This window comes from Symphalangus syndactylus, chromosome 18 (assembly GCF_028878055.3).
Source record: "Symphalangus syndactylus isolate Jambi chromosome 18, NHGRI_mSymSyn1-v2.1_pri, whole genome shotgun sequence".
Lineage (NCBI taxonomy): Eukaryota > Metazoa > Chordata > Mammalia > Primates > Hylobatidae > Symphalangus > Symphalangus syndactylus.
In genome coordinates this window covers 84,364,223-84,378,466 of record NC_072440.2, presented here as the reverse complement: position 1 = coordinate 84,378,466, position 14,244 = coordinate 84,364,223, and the positions used below count along the sequence as shown (strand labels likewise).

The following is a 14,244-nucleotide window of genomic DNA, read 5'->3' as shown; positions in this document are numbered from 1 at the left end:
AGTTGAGGGTACTCTAACCTCTTATTGTGAAATGGTTGCTATTTCACACAATTCCTTCTTCCTAACATGGTGGTTGCTCAAAAATATTGCATAACCTATTGTGGTTTGTTAAAATTAGTTTCTTTGTAGTAGTCTTCTTTCTTGTTTCCTCTATGTTTTGAGAGATGAAATTATCAAGAAAGCAGGTCAAGAAATCCTAGAAGCCTTAATTCAGCCTTTAAAGCAAATGGAAAATTAGGCTGGGTACAGTGGCTCACGCTTGTAATCCCAGTACTTTGGGAGGCTGAGGCAAGAGGATTGATTTAGCCTAGGAGTTCGAGATTAGCCTAGGCAACATGGCAAAATCCCGTCTCTACACAAAATAAAAAAATTAGCCAAGCGTGGTGGTCCCAGCTACCTGGGAGGTTGAGGCGGGAGGATTGCTTAAACCTGGGAGGTAGAGGCTGCAGTGAGCCATGATGACACCACTGCATTCCAACCTGGGTGAAACAGTGAGTTCCTGTCTCAAAAACAAAAAGTGGAAATTTAACTATTATGGTTCATTAATTTCTTTCTCTCCATGTTGCATTTACCAATGTGTATCCCTGCATCCCACTGATGGGCGAGAGCTCTGTTCTAATGCTGTCTGGCTTATAAAAAGGGAGAAATATTGAAATTTTCTTCCTAACAATATTTAAGAAAGGGTGGTACAATATCCTTTCTTATTGTACCAGTTGACAGATAGTCTGTTCAGATGATACATCATGACACAGGGTCTTCACTACAGAATGTAGCAGATCCTTCAGGAGTTGTATACTAATTAGGGTTGGCAGATAAAATACAGGAAGCTCAGTTAAATTTGAATTTAAGATAAATGACAGGTAATTTTACAGTATAAATTTGTTAGGTATGTTATTTATTATCTATCTGAAATTCAAATTTAACTGGGCATCCTGCATTTTTACTTGCTAAACCTGGCAACTTTAATGTAGTCCTCAGAATATGAAATAATTAGAAAAGAAAACAAAACACCAACAGTGTGAGGGCAAGGAAGGGACTAAAATTAACTGAGGTTTGATAAGTGCCAGAATATGGAAGTGACTCAGAGAGTCCTTTTTTTCCCCCTAGGATTTACTAATTTCCTTTTCTCCACACCTCAGTAAACTGAAAAAATCTGTTTTTACCATGCCTGAGAATTCACATCATCAAATTGATGTGGTTAGTTCTGCCCCTTTGCTTTATCCACTTGCACGAACTTTTGGTTTCTCATAGAATGAGCAAAGCAATTCACCCTTACCTCACTTTCATTGCAGCAGAACACATCTGAGAGGGTGTAGAACCGGGGATCCAGGTCAGCAATGGCAGGGGCTGGATTGAACAAGGTTTTCACTACAAAGGAATGGAAAAGGGGGTTATTATTAGTTTTCATTTTTAACACGGTGCATTTACAGACATTCAGTAGGGAAAATCCCCGAGTTCATTTTTGTCTTCATCTGGTTAAATATCCACTTAGTTACGGATGTAGAGAAAAGTCTGAAATCTCAATCTCCACGACAGCTGGGTACCAATTCCCTATTTCCATTTTCTCTACTTTGTACTTTACAACATTTCAGCTCCCAGGGAAAAGAGCAATATTACAGTCAATGTGATTATAGAGTTAAGGCAAAGGCAACAAGAGCATTAGAAAAAAGTAAAAATACTGTGGCATGAAAGGACATGTGTGAATGTGAACAGGCTGGTGGACATTTTTGTGGGTTACTTTAAGTGCTTGGTTTCAAGGCTAGTTCATAAACCCATTTTCCAGGGAAGAAAAAGAGATGATAGAAAATAAACAATGAAAGGTTCAGAATTTTCTCGGTGGGAACAGTAAGCAGGAAGCTCATGTGCATATGCATATTTTGTACACCTATGTATGCCTCCCAAATATATCACAATTACTCCTGTAAACATATACACTTACACAAAAGCTTACATTTCTTGGCTTCTGTGAGCAATCTGGGAATATAAAAAAAAAGATTGAGAAAGGAGGAGGAATTCAATCAGAGGCTGGTGCTAGCTCAGACGGAGAGGCTACAAGAGAAGGATAGATGGGAACAGCAGACACAGGGAAATGAGAATATCATGGCCATTTTTCAGAGGGAGGAAAGTGAGTCTCAGAAAGATGAGGTCCTATGTCTCAGGTCATACACTGGGACACAATTAAGATGGACCCCTACTCAGGGTCCTCTGGCCTTAAGTTCAAGGTTTGGTCCACTCTAAAAAAAAGTGGCCTCTCTAGGCCAGGACTCTGTCCACACCAACACATACCTCAATGCCAATTCACAATATTTTAAAACACCCTTTGGTTTGGGACTTTGTAAATGTAGATATATATATATATTTGAAGTCTTCAGAAATTACATTCATAGGAAGCTCCTTCTTTGTCAAAGCACTTATTCACTTGAGTACTAGATTGGTTAGTCTTCTTTTTCTCAACCCAGGTCCACTGATTTGTGTGTTAAGTAGTCTCATTTGACTGTAGACCCATAGTGTAAAAATCTCTAGCTGCAGTTCTCAGAGACTTCAAGAACAGTGATTTGCAAACTTGATTGCATATCAGCATTACTAGAAAAGCTTGTTAAAATGCATAATTTCTAGGACCGACCTCAAACCCACTGAATCAGAATCTCTGGGGGTCAGATCAGGGAATCTGCATGTTCACAAGTTCTCCAGGAGGCTCTCACATAGCCAGCTTGGCACTAATGCATTCCACATTCATGGGGAGATGCTAATCAGCACGTGGCTAATGGAAACTGTCTACTACTTGAGCCTGGTGACGACATCTAGTCTACTTCTGCACCTTCCTTGGTCTTACCTAGCATTTTGATTCAGTCAGTGGATCTTGTCCAGTATAGGCTTACACTATTCCCATGTTTTTGTTATTTCAGAATCCAGAATGTCCACCCACAGAAATTCTATGGTATATTTTTGGCTGCTCAGATTTTTGTATAGAGTTATTGTGCAGCTTAAATTAGAAAACGGATGTAAAAGCCCAGTGTAAAATCTAACCTGCTGTACAAATGTAAAGGATTATTACTGTTATTATATTGTCCTTTACAGATAGCCCAACACCCCCGCCTGTCCACCCATCTCTTCTGCCTTCTTCTGGAGTTTGTAGCCTGGCAACAGTCTCTCTCATTGGTTCTCTTACTTCTGAGAGATCTTAGAGATGTCAATTACACATAAAGGCTCTCATTGTCCAGTATTCTAACACACTCACTTGAACTTTTTAGGTTTTCAGAACAATATACTGTTCCCAGTTTTCCTCAAGCATTAAATGGAAACAACTGCTCACCTAGTGTAATCCACAAATCTACATTCATCAGCATTTGAGCACAGATTAGAGCAAGCTACAAGTGTGGAACAACATGGTAGAGCCATGCTTAAAAGATCAATTTTTTCCCTCAAAAGATGCATGATCCTGTAATTCCTTTTCTAAACCCATCCTACAGAAATCCATATGCATGCAAAGATGATATACAATGTTGTTTGTACAGCTCTGTTTGCAATAGAAAACACAAAAAGAAACCTACACATTTATTAAAGGGGATTGGTTTAAAAAGTTATGACATAGGCTGGGATTGGTAGCTCATGCCTGTAATCCCAGCAATTTGGGAAGCTGAGGTGGGTGGATCAACTGAGGTCAGGAGTTTGAGACCAGCCTGACCAACAATGGTGAAACTCTGTCTTCACTAAAAGTACAAAAATTAGCCAGGCATGGTGGTGCATGCCTGTAATCCCAGCCACTCCAGAGGCTGGGGCAGGAGAATCGCTTGAACCCGGGAGGCAGAGGCTGTAGTGAGCCAAGATCGCATCATTGCACTCCAGCCTGGGCAACAAGAGCGAAACCCCGTCTCAAAAAAAAAATAAATAAAATAAAAATAAAAAATAAAAAAAAGAATTATGACACATGTCTGATGTAAATCACTACAGCTGTTAAAAAGAGTAAAGTAGATCTCCGTTTGTCAAAGAAAGATTTCCATAATTTATTTATAAGTGAACAAGGCAGTTTTGTACTACCCACCCACCCCACCGCCCCTTTTTTGAGATGGCTCTGTCACCCAGGCTGGAGTATAGTGGCGCAATCTTGGCTCACTGCAACCTCCACCTCCCAGACTCAAGTGATCCTCCCACCTCAGCCTCCCAAGTAGCTGGGACTAATGTGCCCATCACCATGCCTGGGCAATTTTTTTTTTTTTTTTTTGGTAGAGATGAGGTTTTGCCATGTTGCCTAGGCTGTTCTTGAATTCCTGGGCTCAAGCGATCCTCACACCTTGGCCTCCCAAAATGCTAAGATTACAGGTGTGAGCCACCATGCCCGGCCTACCTTCCCTTTTTAATAAGAACAAATAACAAGCACACATAACTATATGTGTATTTACATTTATACACTTACACAGAAGAAAAAAATGTCAGAGAGGTTTCTCACTAAACTAATGAGCCATTAGTTATAAAAAGCTGATGGGACTAAATTTGACTACAGGTTAAGTGCTGTATGCAGTAAAGACATCACTCTTAAAACACATAGTATCTGGCCGGGCATGGTGGCTCACGCCTGTAATCCCAGCACTTTGGGAGGCTGAGGGGGGCTGATCAAAAAGTCAAGAGATCAAGGCCATCCTGGCCAACATGGTGAAACCCTGTCTCTACTAAAAATACAAAAATTAGCCAGGTGTGGTGGCACGCGCCTGTAGTCCCAGCTACTTGGGAGGCTGAGGCAGGACAATCACTTGAACCTGGGAGGCGGAGGGTGCAGTGAGCTGAGATCGCACCACTGCACTCCAGCCTAGTGACAGAGTGAGATTCTGTCTCAAAAAAAAAAATAATAGTAATAGTATCTCACATCAAAAAACAGGTATACTATAAACAAAATGATATAACATCTGGGTTTTGCTTCAACATAATCCAAGGTGGCAGTGCGGGGTAGGGAGCCACGAGGCAGGATACAGATAAAACAAGATTGGCCATGTGCGACAAAAACAAGCAATGGGGAAAAGACTCCCTATTCAATAAATGATGCTGGAATACCTGGCTAGCCATATGCAGAAGAATGAAACTAGACCCTTATCTTTCACCATATACAAAAATTAACTCAAGATGGATTAAATATTTTAAATGTAAGACCTCAAACTATAAAAATCCTAGAAGAAAGCTTAGAAAATACCCTTTTTGACACTGGCATTGGCAAAGAATTTTTGGCTAAGTCCCCCAAAGCAACTGTAACAAAAACAAAAATTGACAAGTGGGACTTAATTAAACTAAATAGCTTCTGCATAGCAAAAGAAATGGTCAATAGAATAAACAGAAAACCTACAGAATGCGAGAAAATATTTGCAAACTATGCATCTGACAAAGGTCTAATATGCAGAATCAATAAGGAACTTACATAAATCGACAAGCAAAAAACAACTCCATTAAAAAATGGGCAAAGGACATGAACAGACATTTCTCAAAAGAAGACACACGAGTGGGCCAACAAACATATGAAAAACTACTCATCATTTCACTCATCATCAGAGAAATGCAAATCAAACTATGATGAGATATCATCTCACACCAGTCAAAACAGCTATAAAGACACATGCACACGTATGTTTATTGCGGCACTATTCACAACAGCAAAGACTTGGAACCAACCCAAATGTCCAACAATGACAGACTGGATTAAGAAAATGTGGCACATATATACCATGGAATACTATGCAGCCATAAAAAATGATGAGTTCATGTCCTTTGTAGGGACATGGATGAAGCTGGAAACCATCATTCTCAGCAAACTATCGCAAGGACAAAAAACCAAACACCGTATGTTCTCACTCATAGGTGGGAATTGAAAAATGAAAACACATGGACACAAGAAGGGGAACATCACACACCGGGGCCTGTTGTGGGGTGGGGGGAGGGGGGAGGGATAGCATTAGGAGATATACCTAATGTTAAATGACAAGTTGATGGGTGCAGCACACCAACATGGCACATGTATACATATGTAACTAACCTGCAGGTTGTGCACATGTACCCTAAAACTTAAAGTATAATAAACAAACAAACAAACAAACAAACAAACAAACGTCAAGGGCTGGCCGAGATGGCTCACACCTGTAATCCCAGCACTTTGGGAGGTCGAGGCGGGCAGATCACGAGGATTGGGAGATTGAGACCATCCCGGCTAACACGGTGAAACCCTGTCTCTACTAAAAATACAAAAATATTAGCCGGGTGTGGTGGTGGGTGCCTGTAGTCCCAGCTACTTGGGAGGCTGAGGCAGGAGAATGGCATGAATCTGGGAGGTGGAGCTTGCAGTGAGCCGAGATCGTGCCACTGCACTCCAGCCTGGGCGATAGAGCGAGACTGTCTCAAAAAAAAAAAAAAAAGTCAAAACACTACAGATGCTGATGAGGCTGCAGAGAGAAGGAAACACTTATACACTGTTGGCAGGAATGTAACTTAATTCAGCCATGTAGAAAGCAGTTTGGAGATTGATTCTCAAAGAACTTAAAATAGAGCTACCATTTGACCCAGCAATCCTATGCCTGGGTACACACCCAAAGGAAAACAGATCATTATACCTAAAGGAAACATGTGCTTGTATGTTCACCACCATGCTAGTCACAATAGCAAAGACATGGAATCAACCTAGGTGCCCATCAATGGTGGACTGGATAAAGAAAATGTGGTACATATATACCATGGAATACTATGTAGCCACAAAAAAGAATGAAATCACGTCCTTGGCAGCAACATGGATGGAGCTAGAGGCCATAATCCTAATCAAATGAAAATAGGAGCAGAAAAACAAATACCACATGTATTCACTTATAAGTGGGAGCTAAATATTGAGTATGCATGGACAGAAAGATGGGAACAACAGACACTACAAAGTACAGGAGCAGGGAGGGGCACAGGTTGAAAAGCTACCTATTGGGTACCATGCTTCCTACCTAGGCGCAATATTCTCACGTAACAAATCTGCATATGAAGTCCCGGTGCAGTGGCTCATGCCTGTAATTCCAGTACTTTGGGAGGTTGAGGCAGGTGGATCACCCGAGGAAAGGAGTTCAAGACCAGCCTGGCCAACACGGTGAAGCACCATCTCTATTAAAAATACAAAAATTAGCTGGGTGTGGTGGTGCATGCCTGTAATCCCAGCTACTTGTGAGGTTGATGCATAAGAATCACTTGAATCTGGGAGGTGGAGGCTGCAGTGAGCTGAGATCATGCCACTGCACTCCAGCCTGAGCGGGCAGAGTGAGACTCTATCTCAAACAAACAAGAAAACAAAAACAAAACAAAAACAAGTCTGCACATGTACCCCGCTGTGTCTAAAATAAAAGATGGAATTTAAAAGTAGAAAAAAAGACTGGCCACATGTTGCTAACTGTTGAAGCTAAATGATAGTATATATAGGTTTACCATACTATTCTCTGTATGTCTATATATATTTGAAATTTTCCACAATAAAAACAAATTTTAAGGAAAAAATTACATTAAAATTTAAGTATCAATTGCTAGAATAAGGAATTCTATAATTTTACTGTAAATACTGTATAAAAATCAGTCTTATTTGCCTGTACTTTACTGAGGGACAGCATTCTTCAATACTAACTGGATACATAGGCTTAGAGTCTGACTGGTAACTAAATTTAGGGGAAAAGTGTAAATGCCATAAAGAAAGGATTCTTCTCGGCTTGTGCTACCACAAATGAGCATACTCTACCACAATGAAAGAAACATAAATTAGTAGATGCAGTTAATCAAAGAAGAATCCAAATCTGTAATGACAAAGTGGAAGCCATGATGTCATCCTGGGACCAGGCAGAGCTAGAGAACACAGAATGTACCATGGAGTAACTTGGAGTTGCAGAGGTGACTGGCAGCACCCAACAGTAATTATTATTGATTACAGTGTTAGATGAACTAAACTCCTAGTTATCTTAACGGCATGTTAATGGATAGCACAATAATGTCAATAAGGAACTGGTGAGGCCTGGAGGAGCAGTTGTATAGGCTAAAAGGCAGGAAAATGAGGCAGAAACTCTTTATGGTGTTGTCATGGAGGGCAGGGGCTGGACAGTTAGGAAGGCCCTAATTATTAGCTCAGAGAAACAGGGGAAGAAAATCACCCTAAGCGAAGACACTGTGAGCATGTTGGGATACTCAAAATACTGGCTTTGCTGTCCATTACTCCAGAGGCTCTTTTCTGTGACTTGAGCAGCAAAAACACTCAAAGCTTGGGCTATGTGCTGGACAATGTCACTGTGAAAGTCTGGATGGCCAGACAAGAAGTTTCGTTTGCCAAAGGCAAAAGGACTGAAGTGGCATTAAAAGATACTTTGTATCACACTGATAATTTAACTTTGGCAATTTTACAATCTCAATTATTTATAATTGTTCATGTACTGTTCCATTTGCTTGGAAATGGATATAAAGACCAGAACCAACATGCATAATTTCATCACAAGCAGCTGCAGCATTGGCTCTTCAGTGGGCCTACCTCAGAGCATCGTGGCCTGGTGAGGATGGGGACTATACAGGGCTACCGATTTTTGGTGTTGTAGCTGCTATGTCTTTAAAATCAATGCTTTCATTTTGATAGAGACAGAGAGTTTTGAGACACTATATTCAAAGACGTAGGGATCTTTTCCTCTGGATTTTCATAACTGATATATTAGCATAATCTAGTTATGCAATGTGCTTAATTCAAAATTCACTACCTGTAAGCAGTAAAGATAATGGAACTGTGATAATAAAACCCATAGATGATGATGACGATGATGACTTTATCATCCTTCTTGAAGACGGAATAATGCTGTTCAGCACATAGGCAGCTTCCTGGGGCAATGGGTAGGGTGCTCAATGCTCAAGAGATCATTAAGCCCACTCTGCTCTGGGATCAGTCCAAAGTGACATGAAAGAACTGTGAGAGCTGTCAGCCCAATTGTGGTTTCACAGAAGAAGAAAGTGACGTCCAGAGTGAGGAACTGACTTACTTGACTGAGATCCCCCATTTGCTGACTGATTATGAATTTAAAGCCATATTTCATGATTCCCAAACCAATGCTCTCCTTTCATTATACCACTCTTCTTTTTTTTTTTTTTTTTTTTTTTTTTTTGAGACGGAGTCTCACTCTGTCACCCAGGCTGGAGTGGAACAGCACAGTCTTGGCTCACTGCAAGTTCCGCCTCCCTGGTTCACACTGTTCTCCTGCCTCAGCCTCCCGAGTAGCTGGGACTACAGACACCCACCACCATGCCCGGTTAATTTTTTTGTATTTTGAGTAGAGATGGGGTTTCACCATGTTAGCAAGGACGGTCTCGATCTCCTGACCTCATGATCCACCCACCTCAGCCTCCCAAAGTGCTGGGATACCGCTCTTCTTGCATACGAGAATGATGACGCATTTTACACACACACACACACACACACACACACCCCCTCCTCATGGAATAGAATCTAAGCTGCATCTGGCCAGTATCTACCAAATAGGGACCAGCTGACTGGGCCAGAGAAAGCCACCTGACTGGAGGAGTAATGGACAGATGAGTGTGTGTGCTTGTGTGCATGTGTGTTCGTGTGTGTGTGTGCGTGTGTGTGTTCTATTGGGGTTACAGTGCTGAAAACACTTTAGAGCCTCTTCTCTGTTTCTTGAGCAGCAAAAACACATAAAGCTTAGGCCACGTGCTGGACCGTGTGAAACTTTATGGACTTGACTTTTCTAGAGATACTCTTCATAAAGGCTCAGTTTGTTGGAATCAACGGGTTGTGGCAGTTTAAAGTGTGGTTTAAACTAGGAGACAGAACTTGGGTCTTAGAGTCTGAAATCATGGTTTCCTCAACTTAAAGTGTGACACTGGTTGAACAAATGACTTAACCTCTCAGTCTTCTCACCTTTAATCTGAGAGAACAATGCCTGCCATATCTTTGTCATAGGTTTTTCTGAGGATAAAATGTGTAAGAAAGTACTTTATAAGCTGTAAAGTACATATAAATGCATGGTATTACTATTTCTGATATTATTATATAAGGAAGTTCATGCAGAATTAATACCGAGGCATGCTGGCTCTTAGTGAAAGTGTGAAGTAGGCCAACTGGTCTGTGGCCCACCGTCACCTACCCACCTTCCTGCTACCCTGGGTCCTCCAGCTCCCAACTGGAAGAGCTACATGGAAGGAGATGGAGGAAGCCTTTCTGGACCCCACCCAATGACAGCCCCAGGGTAGGCTGCCTGCCCATCCGGATTACTCTATTCTCACCTGTGAAAGGTTAGATCCTCAACTGTGGCTGCTGTACCTTTCTCTCCTTCACAAGCTGGGTAGGTAACAGGCAACTAGGCTAGGACAGAGGAAACAGTGATCTCTGAGCAGCAAGGCACAGTAGGAAAAAAAGAGAAGTTGCTTTGATCTATACAAAGAAAGACAAGAGCAGGAACAGGGTGGCACCCTGTATTCACATCACTCTGCTGAGATGGGCACGGTGCAGAGAATGCGTAACCATAAGCATTAGACTTTACTGTGACACTCCGAGAAAACGGAACCAAATGGGTTTTGGCTTAGGATTCTTTCTGACAGCCTCACGTCCATTAAAAATACACTAAATGTCAATGAAAATTTACCACAGCATGTTTTGCCAAGAGGAAAATTTGTTAAATCAGGATGAACATTTTAAAATTCTCCACAAATCATTTCAGTGACTTATTTTCCATTTATTTCTATGTAGAACACTATACACTTTGGGAGAAATCACTTATATAAACACACATACACACACTGTTCTTTTTCTTTTTTCTTTTTAATTTTGTATCTTGAGAAAAAGTCAATGTTCTCTATTTTATTCTTTAAAAAAATCACAACTATTGCCACAATATCAAGAAGTCATCATGTTAGAGTGGCTACTATTTATTTTGATTTTTTCACCAAATGATGCTTGATCAGGATATTATCCTAACTTTAAAGAGAGAAGTGGATTGAAGAGAAAAAAATTGGGATTTACCACCATGTACTACACCATGCTTGGCATCCTATTTTATTTTATTCCATCCTTAGAACAATTCTGCAGATGGAGTATTTCTACATGCATTTTACTGACAAGGCTCAGACAAATCAGGTAATTCTGCTAGGACCACGAGGCTGACAAGGGACAGAAATGGGTTTCTAATTCAGAAGATGCTTTCCCCACTAGTCAGTGGTGAAAAAGAAGCAAACAAAGAAATTATCTGGATTTTTAAAAAGTCTGTTATTTGCTGGAGGCGAGAAAAGGAGTGAGTGAGAGAAAAGATGAATCAAGATTAGCTACAGGTTGATAACTGGAAGCTGGGTGATGGATTTCATCGTATAATTCTGCTGCTTTTGTAGGTTTGAAAATTTCCAAAATCAAAAACAAAAGAGGCAATGTCAATGGACATTGATAATATAGAAAATATTACACATAAATAATCTTTTGTCGTTTATTGAAAGATGATAAAGTTTTACAAAAAGGAGAAAAAACCTAATCTTCAATTCCTAGAGATGTTTGTCAAAAAGTAACTGGGCTGCCCCAGTTACTTTTGTATGTATGTATGTATGTATGTATGTATGTATGTATGTATTTGTATGTATGACATGCAGCTTAACCTCTGCTTCTCAGAGTAGAAAACATTTCACCACCTAAAGTGTACCTTGGACAAGGGGCTGCTTCAGGGATTTTTTTTTTGAGACGGAGTCTCACTCTTGTCACCCAGGCTGGAGTGCAGCGGAGCAATCTCGGCTCACTGCAACCTCCACCTCCCGGGTTCAAGTGATTCTCCTGCCTCAGCCTCCTGAGTAGCTGGGATTACAGGAATTCTAATTCTACTTGTACCATTTCTGCCAACTACATTGAAGATTTATATTGCGGGATCTCGGAAATGCTACTCATGTTTTTTTTACCCTGTTTGTAAGGTTTTCTAACATTATCAAGAATCTCACAGATGGAAGAAGAATATTTTACGACAGAAAGAGTATTGCTTTGCTTAACTTAAAAGGTTAACTTTAATTAAGATGGTGATAAAAGCTTTTATAGAAAGAATGAAAAATATGTATAATTACCTCCACTCCTGCGGGCCATTGTTAGGGCTTCCAAAGAAGTTGCTGGAGTTATTTCAAGCTGGCAGACCATGACTTTGGCTCTGCTAATGACATTGGCTGCTACCCTCAGATCCTCGGTATTCAAAAGTAAATTTGCTCCAGCCACTATGACAATGATATTCTGGCCTATAAAGAAATTCCACCTATTATATTAAAACTAAACAAAGCCAAGCAAATGATATCCTGCAGTGTTATGAATACAATCACCCTTGTAAAGTCACTATGCAAAATGTGTTGTAAGTATTAATTTTAACATTTCTAGGTTATTCAGCTTGAATTTTGAGTTCCAAAGGTATCTTTTATAATATCTCTGTAAGATTCACATTATTCTGATCACCTGAAGCAAAATCTTAAAAAGATTTTCCCAATATTCTTATATATAAAGAATATTAGTTGAGAAATGACATATAACATACTTTAAACATTTCTTTTATAGAAAATAGCTGGTATATGTATGCGGTAAATGTTCTGAATCCTAAATGACAGATGCCGTAGAGATGAATATAAATAGGAATAAACTTGTATGACACTGTAGTATGCAAGCAGTTCATGTGTGTACCCTATGGTATTCCAAAAAGTGATTCTGTCAATCAAAACACATTTTAAATATCTAACAGACAGAAAATTATATCAGATATAGAAGAGAGAGGGATATCTGGCTTATACTATAATGGATCAAACAGAAACAGAACTAAGGAATCTGATATATTCTTATTACTTGGAGCTGCTGTCTATAATCCCACCTGAATGAGGGAGGGGTGGTGGTGCATTTCATCTGTAAGGTGAACCCTTAAGAGCTGTGCTGTCCAATATGGTAGTCATGAGCAAGAGCCACACATGGCCATTGAACATTTGAAATGTGGCTAGTCCTGGCTGGGCAGAGTGGCTCATACCTATAATTTCTAGCACTTCGGGAGGCTGAGGTGGGCAGATCATGTGAGGTCAGGAGTTCAAGACCAGCCTGGTCAAACGGTAAAAACCCATCTCTACTAAAATTACAAAAATTAGCTGGGCGTGGTGGTATGTGCCTGCAGTCCCAGCTACTCGGGAGCCTGAGGCATGAGAATCGCTTGAACTTGGGAGGTGGAGGTAGCAGTGACCTGAGATTGCGTCACTGCATTCCAGCCTGGGCAAGAGTGAGTGAGACTCTGTCTTAGAAAAAAAAAAAAAAAAAAATCTCAGTAAACTATCGCAAGGACAAAAAACCAAACACCGCATGTTCTCACTCATAGGTGGGAATTGAACAATGAGAACTCATGGACACAGGAAGGGGAACATCACGCTCCGGGGACTGTTGTGGGGTGGGGGGAGGGGGGAGGGACAGCATTAGGAGATACACCTAATGCTAAATGACGAATTAATGGGTGCAGGAAATCAACATGGCACATGGATACATATGTAACAAACCTGCACATTGTGCACATGTACCCTAAAACCCTAAAGTATAATAAAAAAAAAAAAAAAAAAAAGAAAAAAAAAAATACAAGTGGATTTCAAAGATAGTACAAAGGAAATAAGGTAAAATATCCATTCATTCTTACCATTTTAAAAATTAAAAAAAAATTAAGATAAATTTCGGGGTCTCACTCTGTTGCCCAGGCTGGAGTGCAGTCGTGCGATCTTGGCTCACTGCAGCCTCCACCTCCTGGGTTCAATCAACTCTCCCACCTAAGTCTCCCAAGTAGCTGGTATTGCAGGAGTGTGCCGCCATGCCTGGCTAATTTTTTTTTTTACATTTTTAGTAGAGATGAGGTTTCACTATGTTGGCCAGGCTAGTCTCGAACTCCTGACCTCATGTGATCTACCTGCCTTGGCCTCCCAAAGTGCTGGGATTACAGGCGTGGGACACTGCACCCAGCCAAGATAAATTTTTGATTACACACTACAATGATAATATTTTGGACATAATGGGTTAAATATATGGCCTAAGTTAAATTTACCTGTTCCTTTTTACTTTTTAAATGTGGCTACTAGACAATTTAAAATTCCACATGAGGCTTGCATTTTATTTTTATTGGACAACACTGATCTGGAGGAATGAGTTGTAGCCGGCATTTTCTGTGCTCTAGGCTGCTCGTGCTGATCTTGTACAGACATGACCTAAAATCACCTCTCAACACAGAA

General features: G+C 40.4%; 2 protein-coding genes across 8 annotated transcripts in view; one reads left to right on the top strand and one right to left on the bottom strand.

Moving 5' to 3' along the window:
- The window catches only part of BABAM2 (BRISC and BRCA1 A complex member 2), a 577,548-nt gene that overhangs the window by 60,454 nt on the left and 502,850 nt on the right, over positions 1-14,244 (top strand). The window lies entirely within an intron of this gene.
- RBKS (ribokinase) overlaps positions 1-14,244 on the bottom strand; it is a 113,112-nt gene that overhangs the window by 53,293 nt on the left and 45,575 nt on the right. For all 7 annotated transcript variants that reach the window (XR_010117233.1, XM_055253184.2, XM_055253183.2 and 4 more), the window contains exons 5-6: positions 12,082-12,246; positions 1,277-1,368 (exon numbers count right to left, since the gene is read on the bottom strand). Coding sequence is in view for 6 of the 7 variants with exons in the window: in XM_055253184.2 (XP_055109159.2) it covers positions 1,277-1,368; positions 12,082-12,246 (257 nt within the window). In the remaining variant the exon portion in view is untranslated. The remainder of the gene's footprint in view (positions 1-1,276; positions 1,369-12,081; positions 12,247-14,244) is intronic.